The following is a 23,073-nucleotide window of genomic DNA, read 5'->3' on the forward strand; positions in this document are numbered from 1 at the left end:
GCACGCATTATACAGAATTAGTAGATGTAACTCTATGTTTGAATAGTTAACTTTTATTTTAAAATCCAGCTTTTACTACAGTCTTGCTCAATCAGCTGATTTATAGGCCCCCATTGCTTTCATTGTCCAATAAACTATCAGAGACATTGTTCCACTGAAACGCATGGACTAGCTGTAAATAGAACAGAACGTCTTATATTATTTAGAATTATTTATATATTTACAAAGTTGGATGTGATGGCTTCAATACTGCTGGATAATTAAATACTATGTTTTAGTTTTCTATATTTTGATTCTTCTTCTAAGACATCTAAATTCAAACAACCTTAAACTAAAATATCTGGTTCATTCTCAAGAACAGTGCATTATGTTCCCATGACTTACTATTGATATTAACAAATATCTTTTAAATATTCTTTTATATCAGTGCATTTGTTAATTTTTTTAAATCAAATTCATCAAACCTTACAATATACCAAAATTCTTCATTTAGTGAAATTATAATATTTTATATAAATAATTATAATAACTGATACTAAAATAATTTATATAGTTGTCTAAAGTATATCTTTATCTGTTTAGAGGTTTAGAGGATTCCATATTTTCAGCTAATGTACTATAATTCAAAAGTCTATTTATTTATTTATTTATTTATTTAATTCAGCAAATATGCATTAATTTATTAATATATTAATATATTAACATTTATAATGTTACAAAAGCGTTATTTTCAAATACTTGCTATAAAAAATGTACCATAGCTTCCAAAAAAATTCAAATAAAAAATATGAAGCTGAACAACTGTTTTCCACATTGATAATAATGTTTCTTAAGCAGCAAATCAAAATATTAGAATGATTTCTTAAGCATCATGTGACACTGAAGACTGGAGAAATGATTCAGAAAATTCAGCTTTCACATCACAGTAATAAAATACATTTAAAAATATATTCAAATAGAAAATAAATTAAAAAAAAATATTAAAATACATTTAATATTTATTTCACAAGATTACTGTTTTGATATGTGTTTATCAATCAAATGCAGCCTTGGTGAATTTAAGAGGCTTTCAAAAACATAATAAAATCTTAAAACCCACAAACATTTGAACAGTAGTGTAGTACTTTAGGATAAGACTTAGTTATGATAAATAACTGTTGGTACTTGGGAAGACTCAAACTGCATTCAGGATTAAGATTAATAGTTTAAGAATCTTACACTGAAATAAAACATGTTTGTTGATCACTAATGGTGTCTACTTAATAACTGAGCTGGAAAAATATGATTTCATGATATTGGTTTGTTAGCAGGATTACATTAGCACAAAGTGCAGCAATGTCCTGTACCTGCAGGGAGGAGTGAGTCAGACTCACTGCTTTACTCTCCGCAGACTCACACATTTGACTATTTGAGCACCTCCCCTCTTCACATTCACAACATCCGGCTACGACGGAGAGCAGGTGGGGCGGGAGAGGAGAGGAGAGGAGCAGCGGAGAGCAGCATCCAGGGGAGGACAGAGAAATGAAGGGACGGGAATGTGAATGAGTAGAAACAAGGAGTAACGGAGCAGATGGAGAGGGTAAAGTGAAACAGTTAGGTGATGTGTTAATGGAAAAGACATCAAGTTCAATAAGCAGAACGTGCAATAACACATAAAAAAACAAGAAGATAGCATGGAGAAGATGATGAAAGAGAGACACGGTTCAGGGGAAAATAAATAGGCGAGGATAAAGAGAACAGGAGAGAGAGAGAAAAGCAAATAGCATCAGAAAAGGCCAACACAGAAGGACGGGCACAGTCTGGGCAAAGAGAAGTTTAATTCAAGTTGAGCGTATACAGGGAAACTTAACATCAACCATAGAGAAATGAATGATAATGAACATCAAATGAAGTTATCAATGAGGGTTAACTAGGACGCCCATAAAGAGGAATCACATATGAACCAACATGGTGATGTAATTTCCTCTAAAAGATCTACAAGACACAAGATATACAGTGCACAGTGCTTACTACACTGTAAAAAGTGGTAACCTGCAATAATTACAACCTTATAAAATAGATATTTCTGCCTGTTTTAAAATTGTTTGGCTGGTATAAATGTACATACGTTGCTTTAGTGATGTTACAGAATATATCTGACTTTAATAAAACTGGTTATTTTAGATGTTACCACATTTAGGTTACCATTTTTTTTCAGTGTATTTAAAAAATAGTGTGAATCAATATGATGTATTCTTTAACAGTAGTATGCAACACATTTAAAATTAATTTGAAAAAATGAATTCTGCAAAGGTCTCATCATTTGTCAGTCAGATTAAATAATGAGTAAAGAAAAAGATGTTAAATATGAGTTGATAGTTTTGGAAATGGATACTTCTTTATACTGCCAATTTGGGCAGACGTAATAGGTCAGTATTCCATGCACATAAATGATAGCATAATGTGTACAGTACATACTGCAGAAATAGTAGTATGAGTAGAGTAGCATGGTAGAATATAGCATATTATATTTAGTCCAATTAAATGATACCACATTAGGCCTTCGAAATGCAGCATTGATAACAATGAGCATCATTAATCCTGGTTCTGACTGATTCCTCTTTTTGGAACCGAAAGAAATTCAGGATATGAAAAAAGTGCCCAAAAGAAAGAATAATGATACACTGGGGTGAAATTAAGCACCATAATCAAATGATATGATTACCAGTTCTTCACAATCAATTAAAATCTGACTGGAGGGACATAAAGTGATACTAAGCCATCAATATTTTTATATTAATAATATAAAGGACAATTATAATAAAGTCTTAAAATTCTAATATTAAGGACAATTTTAAATAAAGTTTCTAAAGTTTAAACTAAAGTGTATCTACTGTATACAGGCTTACTAGCTTCTCACACCATCCAGAGCATATTTTCCCAACACTTTCAGGACCTTTGGGACATGCTATTTTTTCCCCATTCAAATGTCCTTTTCCTCAACAAGCTGAAGAACTCTTGTTGCATTTCTTAAAAGTGAAGTGTTTAATTTCCTTTAAAGTATTCATAGAACATTCTTGCAGATACATTATCTTCAGGCTGCATTTATAGGCTGCATCTCCTATTAGATCTACAATGCAAAAAAAAAATAAAAAATACCGGGGAAGAGAGACAAAACTTTGGTGTTTCCTGGTCTAAGCCTTCAAGCATCTAGCAGTTTGCTTAATCTCCTTCAAAGCACACTCTTTCAGCCCAGCGAACTCAAAAGCCCACCTTGCTGTCATGGCCCAGGACGGCATATCTCATGAACTGTTCTCCATCCGCGTCTGCCTCATTGATATCCTGCCCTTCTATGATGAGCTCCTGACCCCCTTCATCCCCTTTTCCTCTCCGGACCACCTTCCTCACAATCTACATCATGGATGAATGAAACGCAACGAGGGAGAGGAAATGAAGAGATGGAAAACAGTGTAAGATACATGCAAAAGTAATGTCTTAGGATGTTTGCCAGAAAGGAAATGTACTTTAAATTTGCTTGCACTTAAAGTTAAATTGCGCAAACCATCAACTCCGGATATGCTGAAGGTCTCAAATGCATCTCAACATAACAGTGCATTTCAGTTATCATTAAATTACACTGTTTAATTTTTACGTCAAGTTGACTTTACGAACTGTTTCAAAACTTAGTGAGCTGCCTTGCTGTCTACTATCTTCGCAGACACTGTCCTAACCCCATATAATGCATATTTAGATTGCTTTACATATATATTTTCTCTTTCACTTTTAATAACTGCAAATGGTCTGTGAAAAGGGTCAATTCATGGTTTCTCTCTGTGCCATCTTGGGTGGACTTCTTTTACATTTTTGCATTTGTCATAATGTATTCTGGGATTGTCTTCTCTGAGAACGATATGTGAGATGCTTCCTTAGAATTTGGTCTAAAGGAGGTAGCCAACTTTTTGGCACAGCTGCTACATCATTTGAAATGCTGTCTTTGTGGGCAGCTCATTAGGCTTTGAAACATAGCAACAAACCCAACCATTTGGACAGTTTAACAAAATGATTGTAGAGATGCATTTGAAATGGATTTCATGAGTGGTAAATGAAAAAAGCAGGATGAGATTGCTGACCTTTTTGGTTACGATGTTGCCATGCTCATCTGTAAATTGCTCCTCGCTCACTTGCTCTCCTGGAAGATCCTCTGCCTCATCACCCTAGGTGAGATATGACAACAGCAACTTGAAAAAGTTCTGATTTGAGCTTTCCTCCGATTTGACATGTTCGGAATCGTCCTGTCTATAGTCAAAAATTATGACCAAAAGTCAAAATGATACGCGATCATGCAAAAGCTAAAAATTTGATGTAGAGGCTTATGTATCTATAATGAGTAGGATACATCTCTGTTTACCAGTGTTTCCAGCTGGAATTGTGAATTTGTGATGCAGGGTGATAGAAATGTCACAATTTAATGAATATATGCCGAACAATTATGTGAAAAATTATGTTAAATCAGTCATTAAGTTTTACATTCATTATATCTACTAGGACATCTACAAAGTATTTTACCTTTGTTACTGTATTTAATTTTTTCAAGTATCTGGAATATATATCAGAGTATTTTTATTTTAGAATTTACTACATTCCAAAGCATAATATTAAACTTTTTACTCCATTACATTTCCTTAAAATATTAAAGTATTCCTCAAATTGAGGAAACAGACAGCCACTCCCAGATAATGATAATGATGTAATGAACGAACTGATTCTTTTCAATGAACCCACTGAACAGGTTCATAAATCACTACGAATGATTATTTAGCAAAACTGATCTGATTGCAGATGTTTTCGATATAAATCAATTACATTCTTCTTACATTCATCCGTTAACATGTTTTGTCCCATGTTATATCTGTTTTTATATTGTCACCCCACATTTGGTTTTCTTAATTTTAAAATAGTATATGGTTTATTTTCACTTGTTTCCACACTTGAATTGTAAGTAACTTAATTAGATATTATAATATACTGAAGCTTAATATTTTGACAATGTATGTTTTGGTATTAAAATGTATTTATTATTTATTGCAAATTTGCAAATCAATACTTATGTGTCTTCTTTCATGAATCCTCCTTATTAAAATTGCCCCCAAAAAGCTAAAGAAATACATAAATAAACATCATGCATCAATCAGTATGTTTTACTTTTAATTCTTAAGTACATGTAAAATCAAGCTCTTTTGTACTTTTACTAAAGTTAAATAAAATTTTTAAAGAGGTAATATTTTGTCAGGGTAACTGTACTTTTACACAAGTCTTTGATTCATGTACTTTGTCCAGCACTGAAATGATCTAAAGTGGCCTTGACATGAGTAATGCATTTAGTATTAGGCTATTGGGAAGTCGTGGCCTAGTGGTTAGAGAGTTTGGCTCCTAACCCTAGGGTTGTGGGTTTGAATCTCGGGCCGGCAATTGCCCTTGAGCAATGCACCGTACCCTCAACTGCTCCCTGGGCGCCGCAGCATAAATGGATGCCCACTGCTCCGGGTGTGTGCTCACTGCTGTGTGTGTGTGCACTTTAGATGGGTTAAATGCAAAGCACGAATTCTGAGTATGGGTCACCATACTTGGCTGAATGTCATGTAATTTTTTTGCATTTTAAAAACAAAACAAACGTTTCAGACCTTTTTAGACAGGTTTTAAAGGAGACAATACTCCACAAGATATGATTATATTTTTGTGCCAAAAATTGCCAAATTTACAAGTGAACCTCAAGACACATATTTAAAAAGCATGTCATGTCGCCTTTAAAAGTGTGTCCTCCAGGAAGTCAGCAAACAGTAAAGGTTGGCAATCTCTGTATAAAACCAGCCCTAATTTATAAAACAGCTGATGTAAAAAAGCATAAGAATGTGTATGAGGAATGCAGGAATGCAACATGTGTCAATGACTAGACTAACCTCAAATACAGAGCTGGTAACATCCATTGCTTAGTAACATATGGCTGTTATGTGTTAATATTCATCCTAATATACCATAAGAACAATCTAATTTTTACTCACACCGAACCAACAATAGTTGTTCACTGTACTACTGGTTTTACAGGCCACTGGCATTTCATGTTTTTTTGCAAGAGTGCACTCAAACGAGGTCAAATGAAACTGAAACCAACCACCCAAGTATCACTGTAGTCCCATAGACTACAGCTGAAGTCTCTGCTATTTCCCTTTTATGGCACTGTCTTTAAGAACTATCCCGGATTATATTTAAAAAACAATTGTCTGTACCTTCAGTATAACTCTGCGGCGCACAACTCGAGTTGTGACGCTTTCCTCTTCATCAGCCACACCTTCATTCTCACCCAACTCACGATCCAGCTGAGTGTGAATGTAGGCCAGCACCGATCGGACAGAGCTGCTGGCGATATGCAAGACGTTTTGGCAGCTGATGACCATGAAGGCCAACAGCACGAAGCTGAACAGCAGCTCAGTCACCAGTGCCCACATAGTGTGTCAGTCGCTCACTCACAAGCACTCAGAAACCCACTCCAACAGCGAGAAGAGGTTCAGAGATTTGGGGAAGGATGTTATCTTCCCCTAGTTTCCGTCTTCCACTCTATCCACAGCTTTCATTTAAAGAAAGCAGGCAGTTCTTAATCTGAGCCTATTCCTTCCTCTGTCATTTCCACATTCAGAATGTGGTTGGCTTTAGCTTCCTTTTTTGACTGCACTCCCTCTCTCTTGCCCTCTCTCTCTCAACCTTCCAAAAACATCTAGCTTCTGTCTAGTGTCTGATTGCACATGTGGTCCGTATGCTTTAAATACCCACAATGTGAGGACAACTCTCTTGTTGTAGCTCTTAGTTTGTGAGTGAACGAACAGCTGCTAACATTTCAACAACAGCATTTTCACACCAGGTGCCTCCTTTGGTTTACCTGTAGCATTACACAATTTAACTAAGAAGATATTTGATTAATTCTATGGTATTCAGCAAATTAATACCAAATACCAAATTCATCTGTCAGGTATTCAAATAACTTGACTTTAACTCAAATATTCCTTATAAAGTTTTCATCTCCCCGGACAAAATGATAAAAAGATATTTCATAGGTAAATCTTTGAGAAACCATTGTAGTTTATGACCTTACTGTCCATGCTTTCCAAATCCATATATAACGTTCCTCCCCCCACTAGCCAGTGCAGCAGGAGTAGCCCTTTGGATGACAGAAGGAGACAAGATCTATTTTTAGAAACCAATGGGTTGTGTCCTTCTAGGGGCTGGCTATACTGTATGTGTGTGTGTGTGTGTATGTATACACCTGGTATTCCCTATGTTATGTCCTCACAAGGATCGTAATACCAGTAATTTTTGATTTTGTGTGTCCCAACAAGGAAACACCAAGTTTATAAATCATACAGAATGAAGTTTTTTGAAAATCCAAAATTGGAAGAAATAAAAAATTGTGTGAGGGGTAGGTTTAATTGTGCATACTTGTAATATGGTCTGTCACAGATGGCATTTTGGGCTTGCTGGTGCTTGTTGTTAAAGTAATTATTCTTGTTTTAATTTGTTCTACAATTTCCTTTTACTTTTTTTTTTTACATGCACATTGTTTTTTAAATCTAGTCACAGAATATTAAAATGACTGATGTAGGCTAGTAAATAATTCACCTGAAGTACACTATGCAATATTTTTTAATAGTAAACAACAAATCAAATCACACAAACAAAGCCTTCACTACCAAAGGTGTATTATAGTATGATTCTGAAAGAAGCAAATGTTGGTTAGAACAGTGGTTCCCCACCACATTGTTTGAGGACCCCCAACACTGCACATTTTGCATCTCTCATTTGTCTTACACACCCATTTCAGGTCTTGGAGTCTCTACTAGTGAGCTGATTAACTGAATCAGGTTCCCTTTCAATACTTCACTCGTACTGCGTCAAAGACGCTTATGGGAAAACTCCTTTTTTCTCCTGAACTGAAGCCGTATTCAATCACGCAGTGAAACTGCACGGCCATTGGTTCGTGCAGTGTTATTAAAACAAACTTCGCTGATCTCCGCTAAACTGCTCGCCGTTGACACGCCTCGCACTGGAACGCGACTGCCGGTCGCCGCTGCAGATACTTTGCTTCCCTGTGGCCATCCGGCGAGAGAGAGATTGAAAGAGCAAATTTCTCTAAAAGATCCTTTTCTACTGCGTTGTTTCAAATGCCGTCTCATCATTGCATGAATATCGCCTCTCTGCATTCGCGAATCGCTTTCTTTTCAGAGAGCGATCTCGCTCCTCACGCCCTCCCATTTTCTTTCTCCCGCGAGCCGGCAAGGAAGAAAAGGCGGGGCAGGGGATTAAAGCAACAGGATGAAAGCGAGCTCACGCCGGCTCAGCCCCCGCGTGCCTCATTTTCTCCGCCCAGAGGGGATTCCCCAGTCCTCTTTATTCAGCCAGACCAATGTCCCTCTGCTGCCGCGAGTGATCTGGTCTTGTTTGGAGGGACTGAGGAAGAAATGCTAGAGGACAGCATGTCTCTAGCTGCTTCAGATGCTGAGGAGCTGTCGGGCTCGCCGGACCCCGCCCCCTCGATGTTATCTGAGCCCAGCCGCACGAAACTCGGGATGGACGCCGAACTTATCCGCGTTCTCTCCAGGGCAGTGGATGAGCTGGGTCTGGAATGGTCTCCTCCAGAGGAACCATCCCGTAGCCGTCTGGATGAATGGTTTCTGCTGGGGCGCCAGCAAGCCCCTCGTCAGCGAACTGCCCCGTTCTTCCTGGAGGTCCACGACGAGCTTACAAAATCGTGGTGCGCCCCCTACTCGGCGCGCTTGCGTACTTCATCTTCATCTGCCCTCACCTCGATTGACGGGGCTGAAGAGAGAGGATACGAGTGATTGCCGCCGCTGGATGAGTCTGTGGCCGCGCATCTCTGCCCGCCCACGGCCAACCATCCATCCAAACCCTGCCGTATGACGTCGAGCGTGCTTACTCATCGGCAGGGCAAGCAGCCATGGCGCTCCACTCCATGGCAGTGCTACAAGTCTTCCAGGCCAAACTTCTCGCCGCCACTGATGAGTCTGGCCTGGATGTCACCAACGCTTAGGGAGCTGAGAAGTGCAACAGACTTGGCACTGCGTGCCACCAAGAGCACTGCCCAGGCCATAGGGTGCTCAATGGCTAACCTGGTCGTCCTGGAGCGCCACTTGTGGCTTAACCTCACAGAGATCAAGAATGCTGACAGAGCCCAGTTCCTGGATGCACCAATCTCCCCCAGCGGCCTCTTCGGTCCAGCGATTGAAGGGTTCGCTGAACGCTTCACAGAGGCACAAAAGTCGTCCCAGGTGATGCAACACTTCCTGCCAAAACGTGCTTCATCTGCCGCTGCCAGTCGCCCCAGACAGGTGCCAACTCGTCAACCTCCCAAGCAAGCACCCGCTGCTACTGCCGCTGCTCAGCCTGTGAAATCCAAGCCTCAACACAGTTCTCACTCGGCCAACAGACGGTTTCAGTTCCCTAAACGCATGGGACCCTGGCCCAAGGTAGTGCTGGACCCTGCGCCGCCGCCGTCATCCTGATCTACAGGAAAGAAAGAGGAGGGGGCTAAGTCTCGGTGCGGCTGGACCATCCCCCAAACTGCCCCGTGTGTTTTGCCGTCCATCTCCAGGTGTTGACGTAGTTGTTTTTGCTGCAAACAATGGGCCCTTTTTAGCGCCCAGACAGCAAAGCGATGTTTTAGCGCACAAAATAAAAAACACACTCTTTCACAAAAAGAGCAGTTTTCCCTCACACAACACTCACGAGTGTTATGTCCCCCCGTGGCAGACAAACACTTGAGTTAATCCAACCTCTATCCATCCGGGCCTCACAATGGCAAGCCATTTCCGGGATATCAGATTGGGTTATGGGAATAATAAAACATGGCTATTCCCTTCAGTTCGCACCACGACCACCACGCTTTCGCGGGGTGGTCACCACTTCGGTGCACAACAAGAAAGCTCACTTCTTCGTGCCGAAGTAGAAAATCTGCTGGTGAAGGGAGCTATAGAAATCGTTCCCCCAGCACACCCAGGGTTTTACAGCCGTTACTTTATAGTTCCCAGGAAGGATGGCGGGCTGCGCCCCATCCTTGATTTAAGACATCGTAACCGTGCCCTCATGAGATGGTGCTTCAGAATGATCACATTGAAACAAATCCTCTCACAAATACGCTCAGGGGATTGGTTCTTTTTGCTGGATCTGAAAGACGCTTACTTTCACATCCAGATAGCCCCCTGTCACAGGCCGTTCTTGAGATTTGCCTTCAACGGTGTGGCTTACCAATACAAGGTCCTCCCCTTTGGGCTGTCTCTGGCGCCTCCCACATTTATAAAGTGCATGGATGCGGCTCTCTCCCCTCTCAGGCAGAAAGGAATCCGCATTCTCAATTACCTTGACAACTGGCTAGTTCTAGGTCAGTCAGAGGGGGAGGCACTGGGTTACAGAACTTTGCCCCTCAGCCATCTGGAATGCCTGGCGCTCAGGATGAATTTTGCCAATAGTTCGCTGTCCCCCAGCCAACGGATATTGTTTCTGGGAACAGTGTTAGATTCAGTTACGATGAGGGCAACAATGGTGAAGGAGCGCGCCGCGGCTCTACAGCGACTCACAGCCTCTTTCAAAATAGGTGATTCTCGCCCCCTAAAAACATTCCAGAAGTTGCTGGGCCTTATGGCAGCAGCATCGCCGGTGCTGGAGCTCGGGCTGCTCTTACAGGAGCTCTTAGAGAAGGGACGATCCCCCTCCACACTCAAGGTCTACATAGCAAGGTCTCCAATATTGGCTGAAACCACGTGTTCCACCTCATGCGTGGTGTCACGGATGCCTGAATATCAAGGTGAGTCAGGACTGCATTTCGGCCCTGACCCCTTGGAGGAACATGCAATGAATGGAACGGGGTGCCCCGCTTGGTATGGTTTGCAGAAGGAAAGTGTTCTCCACAGACGCGTCCAACAAAGTTGGGGCGCGCTGTGCGAAGGGAAACCCGATTTCGGTTGATGGTCCAAAGAGGACAGCAGGCTTCACTTCAACTGCCTCGAGATGATTGCAGTTCAACGAGCCTGCCAGAGCTTCCTGTCAGACCTAAAGAGCCACCACGTGCTGGTCAGATCACTGATTCCCCAAGTAATCAGGCGGGTCAGGGAACAGAGATGCAGGGTTCTTCTTGTAGCCCCACTCTGGGAAAATCAGCACTGGATAGCCGATCTGTCACAGATGCTGACTGCGGCCCCATGGCCTGTTCCTCTGAGATGGGACCTCCTTTCTCAGGCAGACGGAACGATTTGGCATCCGCACCCAGAGATGTGGTCTCTGCACCTTTGGTGGCTCGACGGGAACCCACGGGACTCCCTGAGCGTGTGCTAAACACAATTTCACAGGCTAGGCCTTCGTCTACAGGACGCCTCTATGCCTCCAAATGGTCTGTGTTCTCCACATGGTGCTCAGACCATGGTGCAAACCCGACCTCATGTGACGTATCAGTGATACTGTAATTTTTACAGGAGCTCTTAGAGAAGGGACGATCCCCCTCCACACTCAAGGTCTACATAGCAACTATAGCGGCGTCACACGCCCTTATAGCAGGCCAGTAGGTGGGCAGAAACGACTTAGTCATCCGATTTATGAGAGGTGCCAGAAGGCTTCATCCGCCTTGCCCTCCCACTGTCCCTTCATGGGACCTGCCCACGGTACTGAGAGCCCTAAAGAGGGCCCTCTTTGAACCGCTACAGTCCATAGGCCTTAAGGCCCTGTCGCTATAAAGACTGCTCTGCTGTTGGCACTAGCGTATGTTAAGCGTGTGGGCGATTTGCAAGCACTCATGATAAGCCCTAATTGCCTAGAATTCGGGCCTAACGACTCGAAGGTCGTCCTGAAACCAAGGCATGGCTATGTACCAAAGATGCTCTCCACACCTTTCAGAGCACAAGTGGTCACTCTCTTTTTGCATTACAAAACACAGAGGACGATCGAGAGCTGAATCTGCTTTGCCGAGTGAGGGCTCTAAAACTCTACATAGAGCGCTCTGCGCCGATAAGGCGATCAGAGCAGCTCTTCATATGCTTTGGAAACCGCGCCAGAGGGTTACCGGTCTCAAAGCAAAGGCTTTCAAAGTGGACTGTGGATGCAATCCAGCTAGCCTACTCTTCTTTGGGCCTGCAAAGCCCAATTGGAGTAAGAGCCCATTCGACGAGAGCAGTGTCTTCGTCCTGGGCATGGTCTAGTGGTGTGACTATTGCAGAAATTTGTGCGGCGGCTGGTTGGAACTCGCCGTCCACATTTGCTAGATTTTATAATCTAGACGTCCCGGCACTTCATGTTAGGGTACTTTCTGTGTAAAGGTCACCCTTTTGTTCCTCATTTGCATGCTCTTGGCCATTCTTTGCCCAAGACTCAAACTCTGCTCGTATGCACTCGGTCCCTTTGGTACGGAGGCGATACGAACACGGGATGATCAGGCTAGGCCAGACGTAACCTCATTGAGCTTATTCTGCTCCTAGTTGCTATTGTCATATCTTTCTATCACAGATCAAGTATGATTGTGTTGGTCGTCCCCCCTTCTTAGCATGGCGTGATTGAACTTGGTTCCCATAAGCGTCTTCGACGCAGTACGAGTGAAGTATTGAAATGGAATGTACTCGGTTACTAACGTAACCTCTGTTCCCTGAAATACGGTAATGAGTACTGCGTTCCTTGCCATGCTAAAAGGCTGCACGACTCAGTCGTTGCTTCAGTGGAAGTAACCTTAATTCCTATGGCAAAGCGGCCAATATATAGCCAGATTCCCCACCCATTTTGGCCATTGAGCCATTGGTTTGTTTTAATAACACTGCACGAACCAATGGCCGTGCAGTTTCACTGCATGATTGAATAAGGCTTCAGTTCAGGAGAAAAAAGGAGTTTTTCCCATAAGCGCAGTACTCGTTCCTGTATTCCAGGGAACCGAGGTTACTTTAGTAACCGAACACGTTTGTTTGTTTAAGGAGACATGGAAAACATGCAGTGTTGGGGGGCCTCCAGGATAGAATACCACGTAATGTCACTTCAAATTACTTTTAGGTTTGAAAATGCTTTGTTAACAATGCTTTGTTAACTTTGTTGTTGTTTTTTTATGCGAAGATACCAACCTTCATGGCTCTCCCACTGGAGAAAGTGTAACCATCAACTTGGATAACATCTGCCTTGATAACCAGTCTCATTATAGCCTTGAGTTCACTGAATTGCTGTCAGAGTTGTATGACAGTCATTGTCATAGAATACCAAAACAATTTGTAAGAATTGTCATAACATAATCGATCCTGTAGCAAAATTGTTTGTGACTTATGTCAACCTCATCTCATCCATCATATCATTGTAGGTCAAGGTGAAAACAAATAATCAATATGTGATAAAAAAAATGTCCATGATATGTGAAAACACAAATGAAATCAGATAAAATGAACCTTAATCAAGTTCCTTCCCAAATCTTACCTGTCCTCTAAGACTCATGTCTTCCCAAGCCCGAATGTTAGCTGCTCTGTGCGGGAAGCCTAGTCCTTTCTCAAAAGGTTGAGTTCCCTGATAATGCCCGTGGATGATCTCAGAATGCCCCATGTCCCGCACCGGTTCAATAAGGGCTTCCTGGGCTAGGCAAGACTGCTTAGAATCATTGTCCACTGTGTCTCTTACTGATGACATCATAGACTCCATTGCCAGTCTAGGAAGAAAGCACTGTAGAGATCCCACTATGTTCTGGTTTTGTTCTGGGGCAGAGTGCCAACCTGGAGCCCCCTGATCCTGTAGATAAGATAGGAAGGACCCACCACTTAACCTGAGAAATGAGACAGAAAATTAGAAATATGAAATGACAATGTAGTTGGCAGTAATCACTATGAGTGGAAGTAACTTTACTCTGTTCCAAAGAACCACATTAAATAAACACAGGCCATGCAATTTTTCACTCACGTAAAGACTCTATAATTATAATTAGATTTCTATAATTAGGGTTGAAGCAAAACTATGGCCATCTAAACCTGGAAGGCCACTGGCTTGCAGAGTTTAGGTCCAAGTATAATTAAACAGCTAATCAAGGTCTTCAAACTCACTAGAACAGTGTTCTTCAATCCTGGTTCTGGGGACCAACTACTTTGTACATTTTGTATGTCTCCATTATTTAACACTGATTCAGATCACCAGCTCATTAGGTGAAAGCTCCATAAAATCAGCAGCGAGTGTCAAATAAGGGAAATATACAAACTGTGCAGATTAGTGGGTTCCCAGGACTAGGATTAAACACCACTGCACTAGAAACTTCCAGGCAAGAGTGTTGTGGCTGGTTGGAGCTAAACTCTGCAGGACAATGGCCCTCCAAGAGCAGGATTAGACACCCCTGTCCTATTGCAATAGGAATAGGATCACTAGAAACGTCCAGGCAGGTGTGTTAGAACTAAATTCTGCAGGAACGTTCCCTCCAGGAGCAGAATTAGACACCCTTTGTATAGACCTAACAACTTTCAAAACTATTTTATGGAGTTTTTGTTTACTGAAAATCTTTTGGAAAGATGTTTTGTCGGTTTTAACAACTGGTATGTTGTTAAATAACAGAACAATCAATTTAGTAATCTGTACTTCTATCCCTCACAGCATGGTTTTCATTCCTGTCAACAATTAAATACAATACTACCCTGACCAAAGTCTATTTGGCCGAAACTTTTTATAGTGGGGGATCACTGGTCATTAATATATTCAGCCCATTTTCCCAGAAGAGAAAGACAAAACTCTGTGGGACTATTAAAACATTGCACTGTTTGTTTGAGCATCTCTACCAGCACAACTCAACAATGAATCTGGAGAGAATTCGCAACAGTGCAGTTTTTTGCAATTACATTTGGTGATGCTTGAAGCATGTAAATGACACACATGAGGATGACACATATTCCTGGTGGGCCCGTAAAAACATCTGCAAAAGTCTTTAAAATCAAGAGTTGAGAACGATTACATGATGATACTTCCTGAGGAATATATAGCAGAGTCCTTACTGGTCAACAAAGTAATTTAGAGTCTAATGGAAAACTCACCTGTCATCACCAGGATCTGCCCGTCTTCTTAGCACAGGTGACTCACTCAATTGAGCATAAACTCGCTGTTGCCCTGAAATGAGAGACATGCTATCTTCTATGTTTGTGTCATCACCTACTCCTTCTCCCAAACCTCCACTGGTATCATCTTTAATGTTGTTGACTTCTTGGCCTACAGCACCTTCTAACCTCTCCGACCCCTGACCTCTGTCCAGAGCATTGATGTTGACCCCTTCGCTCAGACACAGCATCCCAGCAGCACTGTAATCTGAATCCGCCCCAATGGATTGATCCTCAAGTAGCTCAATGGAACCACTTAACCCTCCCTGAGTAGCAAGTCCCACTGGTCCGTTTGCACCAGGAGTACCGCTCCTCGAGTGGCCCAGGCTCCTGTTCAGTAGTGCCTCGGAGTCATCAGCATTGCTGCACTCAAGTGAGGAGTCCTCTACGGCCACAATGGAAGGACTATTGCCTGAGGGCCAAACCTGTACCTCAGACATCTCCATGAGTGTGTCCTCTTCAGTGGTAGCGATGGGTGCACACTCCATGCTTGACACTTCCTGCCAGTAGGGCTCATTGCCCAGTGGTGAAGGTAGACTATACTGCATGGAGGCCGGTGAGACTAGTTCTTCCTGTACCACCAGCCCGTAACCTGGAGTGACACAGAGAGAGGCACACTGATACAGGCCCCCCACTGCACCCCCCCAACCAGCTCCCCACACAAGTGAGCCCTGGAGGGATGTGCTCCAGACCGGGGGGTTAGGGAAGGGGGATTGGAGAGCAAGCTGCAAAATTGGAGACGGCCAAGACTGCTGTAAGCCATTTCTTGTCCCAAATACCTGACAGATATCAATGAAAAATGCCCTGAAGTTGTCTATGGGCACTTGAGTGCATCTTGCACACAGTAACCAATCAGAGAACATATTTCACACAGTTGAGTTGGCAGACATTGAATTTGCTGCAAATGAATTAACAGCAAATGCAGTGGTGCAGCTTCATACATATCTGGAGGAAGTAGGGAAGGCGGCTAGCATTGCTTACAGCAGCTTTGGGCCAGCAGCAAGAGCACAGGCAATTGTTGTAGCACCAAGTATGCAATTTTATAAGACTGTCACTGCCCCACTTCTTGTCACAAGAGATAAGGGGGGTTAAAGAGAACCTTTCAACTGTCACCAACCAGGAAGTAAAAGACACCCCTCAGAACTGTGGAGTTGGGGCAGAGCACCCTTTACACACATGCTTTATCTTCCATGCTCTCATTCTCTGAGTCATGAAATTTTAGCCTCTTAGCCTCTATCAGACGAGCATGCATGCAAGCAACCAGCAAAGATTAATGACCATTGTTCTCATGAAGAAGGGTAATGTCTTACACATACACAGCTGTTAACAGTACTAAACACATACAACTGAAATTAACTCATTAAAATTCATGTAACTTTGATACAAGTCATAAGTTATAACCATGTACTGTAGTTTATGAGATTTGTGCATAAAATACGGTTGTAAAGTCTGAAAACACATTCTCTGAAACTCAAGTTCAGTTTCAGACATTCTTCCCAACAAACTGGAAATTACATAGACTCCAGACTAAAAGGGGAAGTGTATATTTTTTTGTTAAAAAAAATGGCTCAACCAATGATAGAGGGTTAGGGTGGGACAATCTGGTTTATGCTTAATCAAGGGCAGTTCGACCAATGGAAACAGACCTATTTATTTATTTATTTGTTTGATTTGTGTCTGTAGTCATGCAGGAATTATACACTTCTCCTTTTTAGTAGTAGACATTGAGTGTGTTTTTATGTTAAGCCAACATTATGTAAGGTCATGTAAGCATCTTAGTACTATTTTATTATTCATTGTCTGTTTTTATAAAAAGCTAATTTTGGTCAAGTCAAGTCAAGTCACCTTTATTTATATAACGCTTTAAACAAAAAGATTGTGTCAAAGCAACTGAACAACATTAATTAGAAAAAACAGTAAGTGTGTTAATAATGCAAAAAGGCAGTTCATTATTGAATTCAGGGATGTCATCATTTCAGTTCAGTTTAAATAGTATCTGTGCAATCATTTTGGTGGTTATAAGTGTTCTATTGGATGTGTAAACACACTCATTGAGACATATCAATAAACTCAAGTGACACTATACTCGAAAGAGAAAGATGTGTATTGTCATAGAGAGAAATTTATGTGTATTGTCCAAAATAACATTCTTACTCTGACATAAACAATGGACCTTATTGACTAGTCTGTTTCCTCTCCCCAGCTTACGACCCCCGTACAGATAAGACCTCTCTTACAGAGCTCACTACACACGCCAGAGAGATATATTAACCACATGGCACTGGAATGGGAGTTCAGAAGGTGGATAAACTCAATCATGTGACCTCATGCCTGCATAGTTTCTTTGGAAAATCCAAAACACTTTAAAGTATGGTTCCATTTGTTAACATCACTTCACTACATTAGTTAATATGCCTTAACAATTAAAACTACTTCTAAAGCATCTATTAATCTTAGATAATTTTAATTTTAACATACTCATGCATCATTAAAATCAAAAGTTGTAATGGACCTGAGCTACTGTTACAAATGTACTGCTAGTTGTTTCTTAATGCTAATTAATGCATTTACTAATGCTAATTTATGGGACCTTATTTATAGTTTCCAAATAGTTTTTTTTTTTAGGTTAAATGGATATTAGTTGATATTAGTTATTTAATAATCCAAAATAAATAAATAAATAGAGATATATAGTGATCAATAAGTAATTAATTTGCGGAAAACATTTTGTATGTTATGCAGCTAAAATATTATGTACAAAAGCCATTAAAATTTAGTATGTACAGTCATGCCCAAGAATATGGACATCCTTGGTAAATATGATCAAAGAAGGCTGTGAAAATCTGCATTGTTAATCCTTTTGAACTTTTATTACAAAAATTCACAAAAAAATGTAACCTTACATTGGATAATAAGAATTTAAAATGGGGGGAAATATCATTATGAAATAAATGTTTTTCTCGAATACACATTGGCCACAATTAAGGACACCCCTAGAAATTCTTATGAGTAAAATAACTCTGAAGTATATTCCCATTCATATTCACAATTTTGAGTACTCCAGGGCGATTATGAACATGAAATTATCCAGCCATTGCTTCCTGTTTCACAGAAATATAAATAGGGGGGAGGGGGGGGGGGACAAAACCCAAATGCCCTTAATCATCCATCACAATGAGAAAAACCAAAGAATATATTTCTGATGTGCAGCAAAAGATAATTGAGCTTCACAAATGAGTGAAGTGGCTTTAAGAAAAGAGCTAGAGCAGTGACAATTCCCATTTCCACCATCAGGACAATAATTAAGAATTTCCAATCAACAGAAAATGTTACGAAACTGCCTGGAAGAGGTCGTGTGTCTATATCGTCCTAATGCACTGTGAGAAGGAGTGTTTGAGTGGCTCTCAAACTATCAAAGACTCTCCAAGGATCACAGTTGGAGAATTGCAGAAAATAGTTGAGTCTCAGGGTCAGAAAACCTTTAAAAAAAATTGTCAAATAGCACCTACATCACCACATGTTGTTTGGGAGGGTTTTTCAAGAAAAATTCTCCTAGCTCATCCAAAAACAAAACTCCAGCATATTCATTTATCAGACACGATTGGAACTTCAAATGGGACTGGCTTCTATGGTCAGATGAAACAAAAAAAATAGTTTTTTAGCAGCAAACACTCAAGATGGGTTTGGTGAACCCAGAGATAAAAAGTACCCCATGTGTACAATGTAATATACTGCTTTATTTTTGATGTTGTGGGCCTATATTTCTGCTGGAGGTCCTGGACATCTTGTTTAGATACATGGCATCATAGATTCTATCAAATACCAACAGATAAAAAATCAAAAAAGTGACTGACTCTGTTAGAAATCTTATAATGGACCATGTTTGGATCATCCAACCGTACAATAACCCAAACACAAACCTCAAAAACAACACAGAAATGGGTCACTGAGCTCAAACCAAGCTTCTGCTATGGCCATTCCAGTCCTCTGACCTGAACCCTACAGAAAATGAGAGGAGTGAACTGAAGAGGAGAAGCACCAACATGGAGATGGGAATCTAAAAGGTCTGAAGTGATTCTGGATGAAGGAATAGTCTCTGTTCCCTTGTCAGGAGTTCTCTAACCTCATCAGGCATTATAGGAGAAAATTTTGAGATGTTAAACTGGCAAATGGAGGTTTAAAAAATAATTCAATAAAAGGGTGTCCTTAATTGTGGCCAATGTGTATTAGAGAAAAACATTTATTTCATAATGATGTTTCCCCCCATTTTAAATTCTTATAATCCAATGAAAGGTTAGATTTTTGTGAATTTATTAAATAAAAGATCAAAAGAATTAACAATGCAGATTTATTTTCACAGCCTTCTTTGATCATATTTACCAAGGGTGTCCATATTTTTGGGCATGACCGTATACTATGAACAGGACAGCATCCATTTGAGTACATATATTTCAGTACTACATTAGCTATTGTGCATTTTGTGTGCATTAAATGCCTTTTATGATGGACAAAGAGTGGGAAACAGACATAGACATACAAAATACACTCACAAAAACACAAATGAATAATACACAATCACAAGCTTGTGAGGACAATAAAGTAGACACAAATGAATAAAACAACAGGAAAAAAAACCCCAAGCCAATCCATAACATGATATGTTTAAACAGAAACAACATCCAATATCACACAGAAGATGCATAATTGTGAACAAATAGAGAAAATACTTATATGTATAGGTATATATATATATATATATATATATATATATATATATATATATATATATATATATATATATATATATACTTTATATAGTATTTTTTTTGTTTTATATATGTAAAACTAAAAACTTATTTTGAGGAGTTTAACAGGACCCCTAAATTCACAGATAATAGAGAGACATAAAGAAAATGACAACATTGAATATAAATAAGTGATTGTACAGTGACCAAGAAGGTTAAAAAGAAAGGTAACAAAGAAACAAACATAATACTGTGCTCCTCAAGCAAAGAGCTTTACAACTATCAACGACTGAATAGCACCAGCAAAGACTTCATGCAAGTTCCTTTGTTGGGCATCATGCCAAAAAGTGATATTTTATTTGAAGGGCATCACACAGGGAAGATAACATATGCCATAAAGACATTTTAGTGATAGCACTTTATTTTACAGTCCTGTTCCTCATGTACATACTATGTACTTATTATAGTAATTACAATAACTATGTAATAACTAGGTACTAACCCTGAACCTACCCCTAAGCCTAACCCTACCCCATGTAGTTACCTTGTATTACCAGAACTTTCTTAGATAAATACACTGTAAGTACACTATAAGTACATGTTAGTACACGTACTGTAAAATAAAGTGCAACCGATAACAGAATATAATTACTCCCTGAACTGGACTGGATGTGACTTTATTTTGTTTGACTTATCTTTATGGTAATGCATGCACCATGTAAATTGTCATTGTGTCCAGTTTCAGAACCCTTCAAGCTAAAGTTTTATTGAAATCTCCATGGAGAAGCATTCATGCTTTATGCCCTCATGTGATACATGCAGACAGGGTCCAAAATTAACCTAAGAGCCAACTGTGAGTATAACTGGATTTGGTGCATAAAAAGAACGAAGTCACTGACCAGCTTCTTGGATACCTAATGATTTAAATATAACAATGAGAATATTGCAAATATACATCATATAAGTCTGCCAAACAAAATATGTGTTGTAGTATATTAACGTTGTTTTCTCTATGCGGCAACACATATAAAAAAATAATGCTTGTATTATGTCACCAAAGCTAAAGTGGCTAAATAGTTTAATTGACATATAGGGTCAAACAAATTTGAATGAAATTAATTTAATTTATAATAAAAAAGAGAAACATACAGTTTCATAAAGATGTATGGCCAAACATTTTTTATCAGCCACTGGCAGATGTTGCAGACAGTTACTTTTGGACCCTGCATGCAGAGATTATGGTATGAGGTACATCCAAGAAAGTGCCACAAGAGCATGTAAACAGGCCTCATAGCAGAAAGACAAGAAAGGGTTGTTTGGGTGAAAGGAGACAGAGTGAGAGACAGAGAGAGAGAGAGAGAGAGAGAGAAAGAAAAGGAGACAGGTGAGTCAGAAACACCTCCCTCCTGTAGGGGGTGCTAAGCATACAACTGGTGATGGAGGGGGGTGATCACAGAACAGAGCAACAACTTCCCTTTTTGGGGGGGGGGTGGCTTGGGGTGAGTGGGGTGGGTGACACACGACTGGTCTGAGGACAGACAGATAAATGAGGGCCAGAGGTCAACATGATGGCTGTATGAGGTCAAAGGTCAGAGAGGAGGTGCACAAGAGGAGAAGGAGAAGGAGAGGAAGAATGCTGGGCTGGGCTGCATGTGACATATCAAGAAAGGAAACAGGTTTAATCATCTACTGAATAAACAGAAAACTGCCATTTTACCCACTATTCCAAGAAGTCACTCCAAAAAAGCATGGTGGTCCCTTTTAAATTTACTAGGGTTTTGTGAACTATTCTTGTTACTCATAGCAGACTATATTCCACAGAGATAGAGACCATTAAAATTATGCTAACTTAAAATAGCTTCCATTTCAGTATCACACTATGGAGCATACAAGCATTCATTGTATTCCACTGAAGCCCCTACTTCATCGATGCTTGTGTCTAGGAGTCACTCCACACCCCTGCATAACAATGAGCGTGTTCCACTTTGGTTTTAGGTTATGTTTACATTTGGAGTTCGGTTCTGTTGGTTCTGATATGGACAAAAAATATGTTTATTTGCAATTTGCTTAGTGAAGTATTATTTTTAACTAATAATAACTAGCAAGGCTTTTAACTGGGTAAAGGCACTGTCAGGTTTAGCACGCCAATATATTATTGACCATCTTCACCAATACTTTACTCTGCTCATAACTAAAATCTAAAGGTGACCAAGCCTTTTCTGTGGTAGTCTGGAATTTTTTTCCTTACCATGTGAGGTAGGCACAACCAAAATGATCCAAGGGAGATCCATGCTCTGGGCTAATGAGATACTCCACATGACCCAATAGGGCCTTTATTGAACAACTCAGGAGTACAGACTCCACAAGCTCTACATTCCCATCAAAAGCAGACAGTTTGCTCAACTAAATGGTCTTTCCAATGCATTTACTGTCTTTCAGGGACTTGAACACTTTATTGCTCACCAATTTCCAATTATCTGGGACAACGAATCTGCCATGCCAGAAAAGACACAGTAGGATCAGGCAGTGAAACTGGTGGGTGTTGTTAAAGATGTCTTCCCCAGACTTTAGAGATGCGCTGTGGCATGGAAAAAGGCCAGAGCCTCACGGTCATAAAGGAGAAAAGGTGGCTGCTTAATCTCAGTCTATTAGACAAAGGAAGAGTCCTGGATGTATCAGTGATCCCAGTGGGGATTTTCTGTACAGTTTTGATATAGATGCTGACACAATATAAGGAATAAGAGGAATGACGAGGCTCTGCAGCAGCTCTGTCTACCAAGGAAGACACAATCTGTCCCTCCCACATCACCCTGCCAAACTGGTGTATAAGTGGCAATAAGCCATATGTATACTTGTTGGGTCAGAGTGGGATCCTATCCAAAGATCTGTATACTTGCTACACCACTGAGGGACAAACCAGGATAGAGGAGCGAGGAAAAAGAAGAAGGTAGCTGTCTGGGTTCCCTCTGCAGGGCAATAACCAAACATGACACGCAAATAGTGCACTCACAATGCCCACAGTTTCACAGTGTTTATCTTTAAAATAGAAAAAGCAAAAGAATCCAAACTGGCAAAACACGGGGAGAGCTACTACTCCCTTCAAGGTGGTGAGTCACTCAATAGCTGTCCCAACACAGGCTATAGCACGTTCATAGTGCAGTGCACAAACTCTCTTGCAGCTCCACCACTAGATGCCACCACAGTGC

At 40.5% G+C, this 23,073-nt stretch overlaps 1 protein-coding gene across 7 annotated transcripts in view; it reads right to left on the reverse strand.

Moving 5' to 3' along the window:
* ank1a (ankyrin 1, erythrocytic a) overlaps positions 1–23,073 on the reverse strand; it is a 189,115-nt gene that overhangs the window by 1,373 nt on the left and 164,669 nt on the right. For 6 of the 7 annotated variants that reach the window (XM_059549699.1, XM_059549697.1, XM_059549701.1 and 3 more), the window contains 5 exons: positions 15,063–15,714; positions 13,477–13,816; positions 4,110–4,193; positions 3,253–3,390; positions 1,347–1,444 (listed from right to left, as the gene is read on the reverse strand). In XM_059549699.1, coding sequence (XP_059405682.1) covers positions 1,370–1,444; positions 3,253–3,390; positions 4,110–4,193; positions 13,477–13,816; positions 15,063–15,714 — 1,289 coding nt within the window. In that variant the 3' untranslated portion in view covers positions 1,347–1,369. Of the gene's footprint in view, positions 1–1,346; positions 1,445–3,252; positions 3,391–4,109; positions 4,194–6,263; positions 6,772–13,476; positions 13,817–15,062; positions 15,715–23,073 lie in introns of those variants that run through there. The other variant, XM_059549700.1, reaches the window with a different exon arrangement.

The sequence above is a fragment of the Carassius carassius genome, chromosome 5 (assembly GCF_963082965.1).
Source record: "Carassius carassius chromosome 5, fCarCar2.1, whole genome shotgun sequence".
NCBI classification, from domain to species: domain Eukaryota; kingdom Metazoa; phylum Chordata; class Actinopteri; order Cypriniformes; family Cyprinidae; genus Carassius; species Carassius carassius.